This window comes from Colletotrichum gloeosporioides (genome assembly GCF_011800055.1).
Source record: "Colletotrichum gloeosporioides strain Lc1 chromosome Unknown consensus_51, whole genome shotgun sequence".
Taxonomy (NCBI): Eukaryota; Fungi; Ascomycota; class Sordariomycetes; order Glomerellales; family Glomerellaceae; genus Colletotrichum; species Colletotrichum gloeosporioides.
The window spans coordinates 173,686-187,199 of record NW_025544696.1 but is presented as its reverse complement, the minus strand read 5'-3'; the positions used below and the strand labels follow the sequence as shown (position 1 = coordinate 187,199).

At 56.0% G+C, this 13,514-nt stretch overlaps 2 protein-coding genes across 2 annotated transcripts; one reads left to right on the top strand and one right to left on the bottom strand.

The window, feature by feature from the left end:
• Positions 1–693: 693 nt before the first annotated feature.
• GCG54_00007855 (uncharacterized protein) lies at positions 694–957 on the top strand (the record flags this gene model as incomplete). Its single annotated transcript, XM_045407832.1, has 1 exon — positions 694–957. The coding sequence occupies one exon, from the start codon at positions 694–696 to the stop codon at positions 955–957; it is 264 nt and encodes an 87-aa protein (XP_045263221.1).
• Positions 958–2,402: 1,445 nt separating this feature from the next.
• On the bottom strand, positions 2,403–3,373 carry GCG54_00007854 (Carbonic anhydrase; the record flags this gene model as incomplete). The annotated part of the gene is made up of 2 exons (XM_045407831.1): positions 2,403–2,791; positions 2,881–3,373. Coding segments are annotated over 2 exons (882 nt in total), but the record flags the coding sequence as incomplete, so codon positions are not given.
• Between the last annotated feature and the right edge of the window lie 10,141 nt (positions 3,374–13,514).

Sequence of the window (13,514 nt, the reverse complement as noted above, 5' to 3'; positions counted from 1 at the left end):
TCGCGACCAGCCAAATGAGGCTCGAGACTCCTTACGAGCAGCAGCTTGAGTTTCCTCATCCGGTCGTCATCGATGGGCCTCAAACCAACCGTCGCATACCTGTCCCTTGTTCTCTCCTGGGCATGTGCAAGCTAATTGCCTAGCACCAACTTTGAGGCCATCACCCAACAATCAGCCCAGTAATGTCGTCCTGCAGATCCTCGCGTATTTTGCAGCCAACAGAGAGGACGAATGCGGAACAACCACGCACAGGGAGAGCGTTGGACAGCCTGCGTTAGCTGTTGCCTTACGAGGCCATCCCCACCTGCGGTTCGCACTCGGTCGCATCGATGGGGAAAGCATGTTCAGCAGACCGGCCTCAGTGGGTCCACCAACGACCGGCAACCCGGCCAAGTCGGTAAACGGCCACTCGGGGCACAGCATTTTAGACCACCGAGCTCCATGGCGACGTCAATCCATGCCGACCAAGCGGCCGAGAGCGCGAGCCAAGAATAAGCAGCCGTGCAGCCGCATTCAGAACAGACATCCTCTCAAGCATTTAAGAGAGGGACACCCCGAGGTCTAGACGAGTCTTTCCAACTCATCGTGTAATCTTGTCTCGACTTCACACACACACATCAAGCAACATCGAAAGCCACAAACCAATTGGCTTCAACACATATCAAACACTTTCAAAGTCAAACACTAAACACAATGTCTTCTAACCTCTCCGCCCCCAACTTCGAGATGCAGCGGCCCAAGAGCAGCCGCGCCGGCTCCGACGCGAGCTCCATCTCCACCGACTCCTTCACCACCAGAAGGGCAGTCTCCCAGGACTCTCCGCGCCCGGCGAAGAGAAAGTCCTCCCACTCCCAGACGGTCAACGTCTACACCCACTGCGGGCGTCACAGCTCCCAGTTCCTCTTTGGCGGTCGCTCATTCACCGACATGGCGCGCTCCATCTTCAAGCGCGACTAAATTGTTTGTGAGCCGGTGTTCTTCTGCAAGAAAAGACAAGAAGTCAGAAAGCACCGTAGCAAAAGTCATCACCCATAGACGGTTTATCCGACCGTTCGCCGTCGCCGAATGCGACCGGCAGCAGACCCGCCAAGAAGACGGCGTAGCCGCAGGGCTCCACAACGGCTCGAACGGCTCCAGAAGGCGGCGCCAAGCGGGAACCCGCAAAAACCGCCCTCCGATGTTTCTTGCCAGTGTCCTTTATTGTTTGATGCGGAACATTGATCTGCAGAACACCGGATGCGGCGTAAACAAACGCGCAAGTCCCCTCGGCGCCAAGACGTGGAACCGTCCCGGGACGAGAAGCGCATTCCAGCCTCCTCATCCTCCTCTCCCCTTCTCATCAAAAACTTCTTTTCCGTCACGTCACGCAAGACAAGACAAGACATTTGGGGGCGCGCAAGGGGAAACAAAATCCCCACTCCACCCCTCTTCCCCTCTCACCTTTCGTAATTTTACGGGGGAACTGATTGCTGGCGCCTTGGCAGCGGTGAAGCCACGAGTAAGGAGGATGAGCTTGAATTGTGCCAAGCAACGGGACCGTTGAAACAGAAGACGCTCGAGCCAATCAGAGGCCGTCCTGGCCACGTCCCTCGTCAACTCCCAGCCTGCTGCTGCTGCTTGCTCGCCGCCGCATTGCGGAGAAGGGCAGACGAAATAAATTGACCCCATGGACGACGTGACATCGCTCCGGTCAGAATCCGTCCTGTTCTTTCTCAGCTGCTCCAATTGGCAGGCAGATGGCGATCTCTTCTCAACGACACCGCCCGCGGACCAAACGCATTAGCCGGATTTCGGTTTGTCTTCACGAAGACAACTCGGAGGCGGATAAAGCCCCATGGTTTCCGTAGCCTTCATCCTCAGCTTTTGTCTGAGATCTTTTTTCTTTTTCTGTCTTCTCATTTTTGATACCATGTTCCTTGTTCTTGTCTCTGTTTTGTCAATGATACCAGGTAGTCAAACAGTCTACAAAGCATTTGTTTAGCAAATGTTCAACAATTTTTGGTCTGAATAATAAAAACTACATTATAACAAACAAATGTCTTATCTCAATGCCAATTCACGACCCTGTCGCCGAGAAAACTAACCCCTGCAACTCGTACGCTTATGATGTCGATACCATGGCTCTCTCGCGTCTCTCATCTCTCCATATGGATGTGACCGCATATCATGCCTGTATGTACCTGTCATGTCGTCCTCCTCAATGCAATGTGTACTAGTCTATAAGCCCTTTGCATGTGTGCCCGCGTATGCCCCTATCACAGAAAACGCCAGTGAAAGGGCAGAAAACTCTCTCCGTGAGATCCACATCGGCGTAACCCCGACCACCAAGTGGGCATCCTCACCTCACCTCAACCTCTTCCCCCACGCACTAACTCCGCAACCTCCTTCCCCCAACAACCCACCTAAGGCGACATGGCGTTCAACATGACCCTGGAGTGATCCAGCAGGTTCTTCTGCCCGGGCACGTTCTGCGTGTACCGCGAGTTGAACTTCATCACCCGCTTCGCCGCGCGGAACGTGACGTCGTCCACCGTCAGCGGCTCCGCGACGACGTTCCACGCGATGCCCTCGGTGCACGGCGGCGTCGTCAGGCTGCCGCTGTACTGGTACACGTAGGACCGCGCGAGCAGGTCCTTGAGCTCGCAGAAGTCGAGCCCCTGCGTCTCCGCGTGCGACCCGGGCTCGGCGACCTCGTCGAGGTGCGCGAACACGTTGGCCAGGAACGGCGACGGCGCGGCGTTGTCGACTTCGATGAGGAATCCCACGACGGAGGCGGCGGGACCGGTGGAGTCTGTGGGGGGAGCAAGATTGTTAGAGATTTATGAACTGCCAAGTTTATACAAATACGAGAGAAGAAAAGATGGCAGAAAAAAAACTTACTCTTGTTCGCCTCCTCGTCCGCCTCAAAGACAAAGTGCACCTCCATGGGGAAGTACTCGCTCTCGACGCGGTGCTCGCTCGGCGTGTGGAAGTGGAACTGCTTGAGCGCGTACACCCGCCCGTCCCGCGTCAGCGTGCCGTTCTGCGCGACCACCTCGAGCGTGGTGCCGAGGTTCTCGAACACGGCGCCGTCCGGGTGCGCCGGCACGTCGAAGCCCAGGCTTGCGCCGGGGACGAGCGTCGCCGAGGTGTCGTTGAGGTTGATGGGCGACTGATGCGTGCCCGTGGCGCACTTTGAGCTGGCGTTGTTGCGGCCGTGCCAGTTGAGCGGGCCTACGAGGTCGTTGTAGCCGAACTTTGCGACCTCAACCTCGCCCTCCGCGGCGGAGCGGGCGTAGAGGGATGTGCGGTGGTGGCAGATTGCCGCTGTGAGGGTTGCGAAGGGGAGGAGGTTTGAGGGTTTCATTTTAGCTGGTAGACTGCAAAAGAAGAGAGCTGTAGAATGAGATGAACCTCGAGACTGAAGGCGGGAAGATGGGGGCTCTTTATCCTCCTCCAGATCTCTGGGCACACGATCTCGTCAGATCTTGGAGGAGGGTGTAAGCTGCTTGTCTGGCGGGTACGCACAAAGAACAAGCAGGCATTGTTCGACTCGACCTCCAATGAGCCGTCATCTCACGAGGCTGGGTGTGACAAAACAACTTGGCTTCCCCATTCAAGCGGCGTCCAGACTCTTGGCGAGCTCCGTTTCCGCGAAAAAGTGTCGGTAAGGTACGGATACTCCAGTCTCCCCCACGGCCAGGGTACCGGACCGGGGGGTCCACGAAGGAGTCCCATGGGGGAGGGAGGGGACGTCAGTTTGCCAGATGAAGATCACCAAGTCCACTTTCCATCCCCTCGAGAAGCAAGAATCAAAGATGCCAAGACGAAAGGCGGGAGGCGCAGGAGGAGAAGGAGGGGCTTGCAATAAAGCCGCCTTTCTTCTTTGGCTGGGTCAATGAGAAAGGAGGTTAGAGAAAAGGCGGATGACAAAAGATGCTCCGGTCTGCGTAGGAATTAGACGGCTGACACGTCGTTGGACGGGTTAGTAAAAGGCCGTTTGCCGCGGCGAGCGAGGCGCGGAATACAACGGATGGAATCTTTTTTCTTCTCCTTCAGGTACTCTCGCGTACAAAATTTGCCCATGATCGAAAGGAAACAGCCATGCAAAGAGCCTCGCTCCAAGTTTATCCTCACAGCCTTTGCCTCAAAATCCCTTGTGCTCAGCCCTACCTTCGGGTCTTGGTATATGATCTCACATGAGCCCCCGATCCGTCAGCAAACAAGCTCGTTGTCGTCTCAGGACGCACACGAGGCAAGTTATGCCAAGACGCGTTGCCAACGCTCACCGGCACAACGGTCACCCGCGGAAGATCCTCTCCCCGTCACCAGGCGCCTAGCCAAGCGCCCACGACGTGCTTTCAGAAGAGCACAAACGGCAAACTCCACGCAAACTGTGAGACAACCATCCTTCGTCCCGAATCCTCGGCAAGCATATCTCCAAGTCGAGTTGAAAAGGGCTTCTTTCCAAGCAAACCGCAGCCCTGCACAATGCTCGCCGCGCCACCACGAGTTTTAGACGCTGACAAACGCCGCGTCTAAGTAGCGTATCTTCAACGGCTAGTGAATCCTTCCATGGCAGACACCGAGAGGCCACATTCGTAGGCTACTCTATGGAAAGAGAGACCACAGCAAGCCCATCAGCTACAAGCCACGCTGGACGTCAGCGCTTGCTGACTCTCCCCGCCTCGGAGATTTGAGATTTGTGTGACACCGTTGCAGGTGCGACAGCGCACATGACTGACGGATACAAGAAGCAAGCAGTCAGGCCAAACAGAAGAACTCAAACCAAAGCCTGGACGGCTTTCGCCCGGTCTAGGGACCACAGGAAGAGAGATGGGAAAAGTCCAGGCCTTTGCCGTCGAGCTTGCCTACTATGATCGATGCCAAGACCGCTAAGCCTTAAGCGAGGTCCATAGTTCCAACGGTCGTCCCGCAGTGGCTGGGCGCCTTTCCTTGGAACAGTTTCGTGCCGGTTAATTTTCGAGCTAGCGGCAGAGCACGACCTACGAAAATCGAAGAAAAAGTCTGGGGGAAGAGAAAAAAGAGGAGGTGATCGTCTGGTCGATTGCGCTTTCGATTTGCTGAGACATTTCATCGTGGTCCGAGGAACGACGGTCTTGGTGTTTAAATTGACGTCGGTCGGAGGATGGCCGAAACCGCGCTGCGGGGTTGACGGATGTGAGCAGCAAATTGATCTTGGGAGGCGACATTATCAACGATTCTGGATATTGATGACGGCCCTCGTGTGTGTGTTATGTTGCACTTTGTTCGTGTTCTGCGTCATCCTAATGCCTCCAAACTTCATAACATCGCCGCTGCAGCTGTCGAGGAGTGTTCCGTGTCTTGGAGCCAAGAGAACTAGGATTCAGATAATGACGGCATGTCAAGACTTCTTCACATACTCCATTCTGATATTGACCATTCCGGCACTTGGCTCATCAACGTCATGATGATGCCATGGCACGTCTGGCAGGCAAACACAGTTTCGAGTCTGCCTTCGTTGAACTGGCCAATATCGCACCCCCCAGACGCTTTGCTGAACGCCTCCGTTATGGGCTTTTTCGTCCACATTGCTCTCATCCATGAGCATGACCACTTGGTCAGCTCAATGGCAGTGAGGCCGTCACCACCAATGCAGCACCCGATAAGCAGCTTCACTTGAAGTCCGTTTGCAGCCCGAAGAAGCCCTTGGCGCCCTACTGCGCAAGTAAATTTGTCAGCAGATGAAGGTGAAGGTCAAAGTGGATGGAGTCCTCGGACTTGCGCGAGGGACGCACCTCCTTAAAGGCAGATTTGAGAAGTGATTAACGTTAGTAGAAGTTGATCCCTTTATCCTCTCATCCCATGAAACGCTCCATGGCCGCACATTTGCCCGAAGGGGCGTCCACCATATATCTCCCCCCAACTCCGCATGCAACTTCCCGAAGCACATCTTGGCGAATATCTGAGAGCAAGGCGTCTCAGAAGGAGAAGCAAGAGTCCGCATGTTTGCTCAGTCTTCCAGCGCAGCAACCCGTGCTGCGGTGTTGCAATGCTATGCCAGACTTGCCGGATCCCAACAAAGATGTCGTTCTAGGACAGACGCCAAGGACTGGACAATGACTCCTTGATGGTTTTGGTTCTTGACCATCGACTGGCAATACTCTCTTCGCTCACCCAATCTTTAGTTGAGGTCGAAAGGAACGCCACATGGGCGCAGAACGAAGGGCATTCGTCTTCATCGGTGGGCTCAAGAGCTGGATGATAAACCTCGCCGCGTGACACGGCTGATCGATGTGGCAGATGTGAAGGGTTCAAAATGCCTAGGCAGAAGGTGCATGAGACTCCAGAAGTTTGATCGATGTCATGTTGGTATCGAATATCACAAACCTCGGGATGGGTTAATAGCCGAGCGCTGCTCCTTCGTGTGCCGAGGCCCGTGCCGGTAGGCAGTTGAGGTGAAAGGTCGGCCGCTGGTGCCCGATCGCTATCAAATGCCATGCCCATCTGCCTGACGACATGCTATCCATTTGCTTGACAGGCGCATGGGCATTGAACAAAGCGGCAACGCACATGCCCGAAAGCAAGTATGCGTTTGTGCAGGCCCCTCAGAGGAAGGCGGCCACTTTGCTGACAAGCACTACCACGATGCTCGTTGTATGCCACCAGGCGCGCCTGTTGCCATCACGTCCGGATGCTGGATGACCCAGCTGAACCCATCGTGGAATGGCATGTCATTGCTGCAATTGACAACTTCGGTCAGAAACCATAGGCATATACGCATCTTTGGACATTAAGCAGCCAGCGCCAGCCAGCCAGGCTGGGATCGCGATGACTCTTCTTTGCAAAACATCGAGGTCGGTTCCGTCGCAGTTGCATAAAATCCCGGCCCATGGCGGCCACTCGGCGCCGGCGGGTGGGGTGCTCACCACCGCCCGTCCCCGGACAAGTCTCGCGGAGCACAAACTAATCCCGAATCGCGGCACTGTACACCACAAAACTCCAATCATCCCAACACCGGAGCAACCCGCGTGGCATCTCCCAAGCATTCCAGCCCGCAGAACAAGCCTCGACTTTGTCTTCGGCCTCACTCAGCTCCCGCAGCTGGTGCAACCTGGCAACCCAGTTCTTGGGCCGGGCGAGAGTTGTGCCCTATTTTCCCACCACAAGCGGAAAGAACAGTCCAGGCGCACAACTCATTGGAACTCGGATGCGTGAGGCTGTCAGCCCAAGGCATCAGAACCCGATCTTTGCACGACGGCAAGTCCTCCTGGGAGGCCGGAAGCCCTGACACAGTCGCACGGCGTGGGACGAACAACCTGCATGTGGCCGCACACGCACACGGAGTGGACCGGAACGCCGTCTTACGGTGCGGTCGCCGCCTGCAGCTGGAGAAACCTCCACCCGGCTTGGCTCGGGATACTGACTCTGCCGGACTGGATGGAGCCCTCTGAGGGAGGACGCGAGTCGGTCTGGCGGTGATGCTAGGGCGTACCGTCTGCGAGGGAACGCTGTGTGGGCGCGCTGCTCCGTCTATTCGACTGCTGTCACCGGCTCATCCCTGGCAGGTCGTCTCCGTTGTGGAAGCGAGCGTGGTAGGCATGGCGTCTTTCGGGCCAAATATGGCCAGTTGACGGCAACAGGCGGGGAATAACAGGCGTCCTAATGCCCCCCCCAGTGTCCAGGGCTGGAGTCCATCTGCATGGGGGACAATGAGCGCTTCCAAGTTGGAACTGAGCAGGTGCCGTATTGAGTGGGTTCGGTGAAGTTGAATCGCCCAGGGCGGCGGGCCATACGACGGGGTTGTTTGTGCTGTCCGGACCCTTTGGGGGAAACCAGCAGCCCACCCGCCTTAAAGTGTCATGCTATTGGGGGCCGCCCGGTAGCACTGAATGGGAATGCGCGGTCTCCTCGTTTCGCTTCTGCTGGCTCTATTGAATTGATTTCTTTTATTGGCAACTCAACCACAGCTTGGGGGTTACTGGCGGTGGCTGAGTATACCTTCGTACGCCTGGCGTTGTGCTCAGTATCTCGCTAATCTTTCTCGGAAGAATGGTTGCTGCTCCCGGCCTCGGCAAGACTATGGGAATTGTCCAGACGTCGGGCAGGCATGGACATGTCGAGAAGTGCGGGGGACGAAGTTTGGTCGCCCTCATCTCACCGCAACTGATCTGTCATCTTGGATGGGGCGTCATCACCTCCCCTCCAGCATTGCACAAACTCGGAGCCATAGCCGGTCTTGGCCGTGCGAGTTTGCAAGCCTCGGGATTGAACCCACGGGTGGAGGATGATGGGTCCTGCAACGATGTCACCGATTGACCGGCCAGTGTGGCCTCATCGGGATTGACTTGCGGTCTCGTGGTTGCGTCTGCATCGCTTGCAGCGGCTTCAAAGCGCTTGCATTGCGTGCGCATCTGCACCTAGAACTTGCTCGAAGCACACAACATTTTTCTGCTTCGTTCGTGAAGTCTACATGCGCAACTTGTTCGTCGTCGTCGCACAGGGACCCGCCAGGACCGAGTGCGAACATTGACGGACTGTCTCTGGTAGACACGATCGTCGCCCATCATCTTCTCGCTAGACTAGCGCGGGCGATGGCGTCGTGAACTGGTGCCGCAGCCTAGGGACAAGCCACCAGGAACCCACAGTCTTGATCGTGGGGCCATGTGAGATGCAGCACGAGCGAACCCACCTGTTGGAGGTCAGTTCTCGTTCTTCTTCCACTCAGAGATGCGATTGCGTCCGAGGGCGGACCTCCTGGCCCTTGGAGGTGTTGGTGGCTTGCCGCGCAAGTCTGTGGAGGACGACGGGGCCGCGAATGGTGAGGCGGTTCAACGAGTGACAACTCTGACAATTTCCACATCGCGTTGGATGGAAAACACTAGCCAAACGGCCTGGGTTCGAAACAGTCTGTCAGTCCGTGGATGTGGATGCTGTGCTTTGCTGGCAACTGTTCATCAGAAGCGACGGCGATGTTGAAGACAGGGGTAAACTTGGAAGAAGACCTGGTTGCGTACGCGGTATGGCTTCAGGGACCTTGAGCCGCTGCCATTCAACCAGTGATTGTTGCTGGCATTGGCAGCGTCGCAGTTGGCCAGCGACTTTTGCCGGTGGACGGCTCTTCGTGAACCCCCGAAGCGATCACTACCAAGTCGGTCCACAGCCAAGGTTATCATGATAGGACAATCTCCACAAGGTGCGTCTGATCTTCGACACTGCTGCTAGGACACCAACAGGAATGACCTTGGAGGAGGCGACGACTTGTCAATGTCGGTATGCAGTTTTCCTGCAGGTTGCAAGGTTGATCCAGATGAAAAAGCTGCGCGCGAAAGACGAGACGGGACGCCCTAAACCGCGGACTGGAGAGGAGATTACAATACACATTGCGCGGCGTGGCGAGGCGAGTTCCAGGGACCACGCGCCTTGTCAGCCGTCTGTGTATCTGTCCAGCCTGTGTTGTTGATGGCCATGGTCGAGGGCTGTTTGAATCTGACGTGAATCCGAACCTGAATTGCGCTGCTGCTTCCGAGCAAACGGCAAAGTGCGTGAGTGTCCAGTCCCTGTGGTATTCCCCCGCCGCGTGCACATGCGAGGTTCCTGGTTGCAGTGCAGTGGGCATCTGTGCGGTCGACCAATAGAGTCGTGTAATTGATCCCCCGCACGACTAGCAAGCAGAAAGGAAATGATAGGGATTCAGATCACTTGGAGTCGGTCAATCCCTAGCCGACCGAGATTTGAGGAAGAAGCAAAGAGCCTAGCATGGCCTGGCATGGATGGCACTCTGTGCGTTCGGTTGTTGTCAATGTTTGTTAGCGCGACTGGACGCTCTGGGCGCGCCCGCGAGACTCTGGCGCGTTAATTGAGGTCGTGTCTCTCATCTCTTGGAGGTCAGGAGTTGTTGGGTGCACCCGTGTTTGTGTTGGTGCTGGTGGATTGAAACAAGCCGAACGCCAGAAGAAAAGATCCGTGTCCGCGATGCTAGTTGAAGTTAGCCCGACGTTCTAGCACGACTTGGCTCACCCTCAGCGAACAATTCGAGAAGTGCGGCCAGCGATGCAGGGAAGCTGCTGGAAGGCGTTGTGAGAGTCTGCAACGGTCGATCGGGCAAGGGTGACCCGTCTCTCGTCCTCTGATCTGGTCTGGCCTCGTCGAGCGTGCCTCGGGACAAGATTCGGCGGCTCAGATGGCACCTTCCAGATCACTCAGTAGGCCCGACATTGCATGTCCGGATGCTGGACGCATCTAAGCCTTTACTAAAGTATTGCTTGTACTTGGCTGCCAGGCACTCGGGCAGATCGCGATCGTGTCATTTTATGGCTGGAGCTGCGATGCAGTTGTGTCCGTAGAGGTTTCCAATATAATCAAACCCGGCTTGTTCGGCCGTCCTCCTTGCTGTTCACACACATGGGAGCCGTCCATGCCCCAGCTTGCCCGGCTTGGCTGCCCCCGAAAGCCGCAAACTGCCCGCGTCATCGAGTCCTGGCATTCGGCAGCTATCTCGGTCGTGTGCTGCCCGATCGGGTCATGTTCGCGGGGAGGGGAACGGCAGAGGCAGGAACAATCAATCTTTGTGGAAGAGTAGCGGCCAATTTTTTGCTCTGCCCCTTTCTTCGCTGCGAATCAATGCCGTCGTCGGCGAAGACTCCGGACTTAGTCACCAAGAGTGCATCCTAAACGGAGACCCCTTTTGCTGTTGAGCTTGTTTTCCCTGCATACTGTCAACGTTACCGTAGCATCGTGACGGGTGCAAAAAACGGCGAGGTTCTGGGGTCTTTGTCATTTTGTGAAGTGCTTTCCGCATTTTCCTCTGGAAGGAACTTGAAAGACCAGATTGATTGCTGACGGCCCACGGGGGGCATTGCGCGACAGGGACGGGGGTTGATTGGCCTAGGAGCGGAAGGTTTGCTCCAGAGACGTGGGATGAGGCAGAAAACGTTGCTGGAAGCTGCCGAAACTCTGTTGATGGTGATGAGTTGATGATGTCTGCGGCGCCGAGGCTCTTGGAAAAAGACCAGACGGGATGGTGTTGCCTTCCCTTGCAGTGTGTAAGCTGCAGGACGCAACTCTGTTGTTGTAGATGATGCTAAAAACCTACCCATTCAGCCCCTCAATAAGCAGCCAAATAAGTCCCAGCAAAGGTTGTCGGTAGGCTCTACGGCGTAAGTGTCACCCCCCGTTACGACAAAATTCTCGTAAACTTGGTGACAGTGAAGCATCGGTGTCTGGGACAGCTGTTTCAAGCAGACAGCGGGACGTTTCCAACGAGATTGAGACTTGTGCACCTGGTCTGGGCTCCTTCATCTCACAGTCGCAGGAACAGTCGCCAGACGTTGGCGCCGACGGCTTTCCCGTTGGAAGAGCGCGGCGGCCAGGGATGTGGTTGATTGCGTTATTCCCTGGGGAAGGCTTTGTCGGGAATAATGACAGCGGCTGAAGGGAGCAGAGTACAGATGCTGGCTTCGATGAGTTAATGCTCAGGCCGTTCATCGCTTGACTATTCTCCATCTTGTCGTTCGTATCCTTCAATCTTAATTTCGATGCTGCTCATCATCAGAACACACCATCGACATCGCCTGATCAACCTTAAACTGGATGCTTACCTCAGGCGCAACGCAGGGTCTTGTGCTGCTGAAATTCTCTTCATCGCGAACAGCACCACAGCCCAGGACCAAGGACATGGGCGCGCATCATCCAAACAGCACTAGCCAGCGACACGAATCTCTGCATCAATGCACGGATGGGCGGGAAAAGCAACACTGACAGCCAAAATAGCTGTGCTGTCGCGTGCTGTATTATGCTCAGCGGTTCAGCCGTGGCTCAATAGTTTCTAGCAGATCGAGCATCACAAGGCTGAAGTATTGTTAGCTTATGAGTTGTGCGTAGGTAGCATAGCCTTCAATGTAAGAAACAGATTGCGGGCGACCAGGCGACTCCTTGTAAAACCATGGTAGCGGGACCTGGCCTGGGTTTTTTTTTCTCTTCTGGTCGCTGACAGGAAAACTTCATTTCCAAAGCATGAGCTTCTAGACTGTGTTGCGGAGTAATGTGCTGGAGTCCCTCATGGGGGTTTGCCAGCAGAGAGCAACTCACCGCAACTCACTTCACATCGCCAGAGACGCGTGCTGCTAGCGCTGCTGCAGTGGCATCAGGATCAAGCGTCCGTAGCTTGCTTTGATATGCAGCCTTCCACAGGGGAGATAACATGGGATTGTTTACTCATGCCCCCATATTCCCCCTCACTGCATCCTGAAGGCAAATTGCACAGTGGTCAGCGTGCGGAAGCATCACATCTCATCGGCAGGGGGCGCCGGAAAGTTGTAGGGGACCGCAAGGCCGTCGCCGCATCGCCGCCAGAAGCGATCAGGGCCCGTTGTCAGGCATGCTGCTGCGTACCCACTAGCCTGCTAGCGTCATTCCCGCCCCGTTGTCGTTGTTGACCCCGTTTCCAGCCTGTGGGAATCTCGTGTGGGCGTGGTCGTGGCCGTAGCCGCACACTGGTTCGTAGTCGCCGCCACTCGCAGCAGAGATACAATACGGGCACAAGTACCTAGTGGACCGGGCGAGGTCTCCTCCCTTTTGCATGTAAGCCGCGGTGCATCCCACGTACAGCATACCTCGAGTGTCTCTCCATCGCCCGCCTCTCTCTCGTGGGCCATTGGCAGCCCGTTGGTCGTTGGTCCCTACTTGACTTGGTGGACCCCCGACTGGTCTCTGGCCACGGACTAAATATAGTGTATAAAACTGAGCTAAGGCTCAAGGTCGAAAGGGCGAAGAACAAGCGCGAGGAAGAAAGAATGGATGAAAGCAAGAAAAATGTGGCAACCATGGGATGATGCGGCATGCAGCTGCAAACTCTGAGATCGGATCGGAGGCCGGGCCTCAGTCAACGTCATGGGAGGCTGTCAAACCTCAACGGCCGGCCTCGAGAATCAGGCATGACCGTGGTGCAGCATTCTGAGCCAAGCAAGTGGCTTCAACAGGCCATTAACTGCGCCGGAGGTAGATTGAGACGAACCCGTAAGACAGGGCACTCTTTTTTGGACGTCCGGATATAAAGTGCGTCGTCCGACAGGGCTTCTCCGTCTGTGATTTGTTCGTGATGGCTGCGGCGCTGCTGCTTGCTGATGCGGCCGAGCTGCGGAGCCCATCGTGAACGGCTTCACTCCCCCTCCCCCCCATCTCTCCCAGGCTCCTCCGTCGGCCAGCACCCGGGACGCCCTGACCAGCCAGACCAAGTCCGGCAGCATCTCCAGACGGCCTCAATCCACACGTTCCGCAGTCGGGCCCCCGTGGACTCTGGAGTGGGAGATGGGTGTCGAAACTTGAGAGATGACCTGTGAAATTTCCTTTCCGGAACAGGGGAGGCCATCCCTTCCGATATGCACGTAGCATTACCTCACCATCTTAGCCAGGCGAAGCCACTGCGGTGGGGTAAGCTCGAACTCAAATACGGGGAAAGCGTTCCCTTTTTCTTCGTATCCCCCGGCCCATCACACGTAACAGGTGAATGACCACTGCACTGCAGCAAAAGAGGGGGGCAGAGCCCAGAGGCG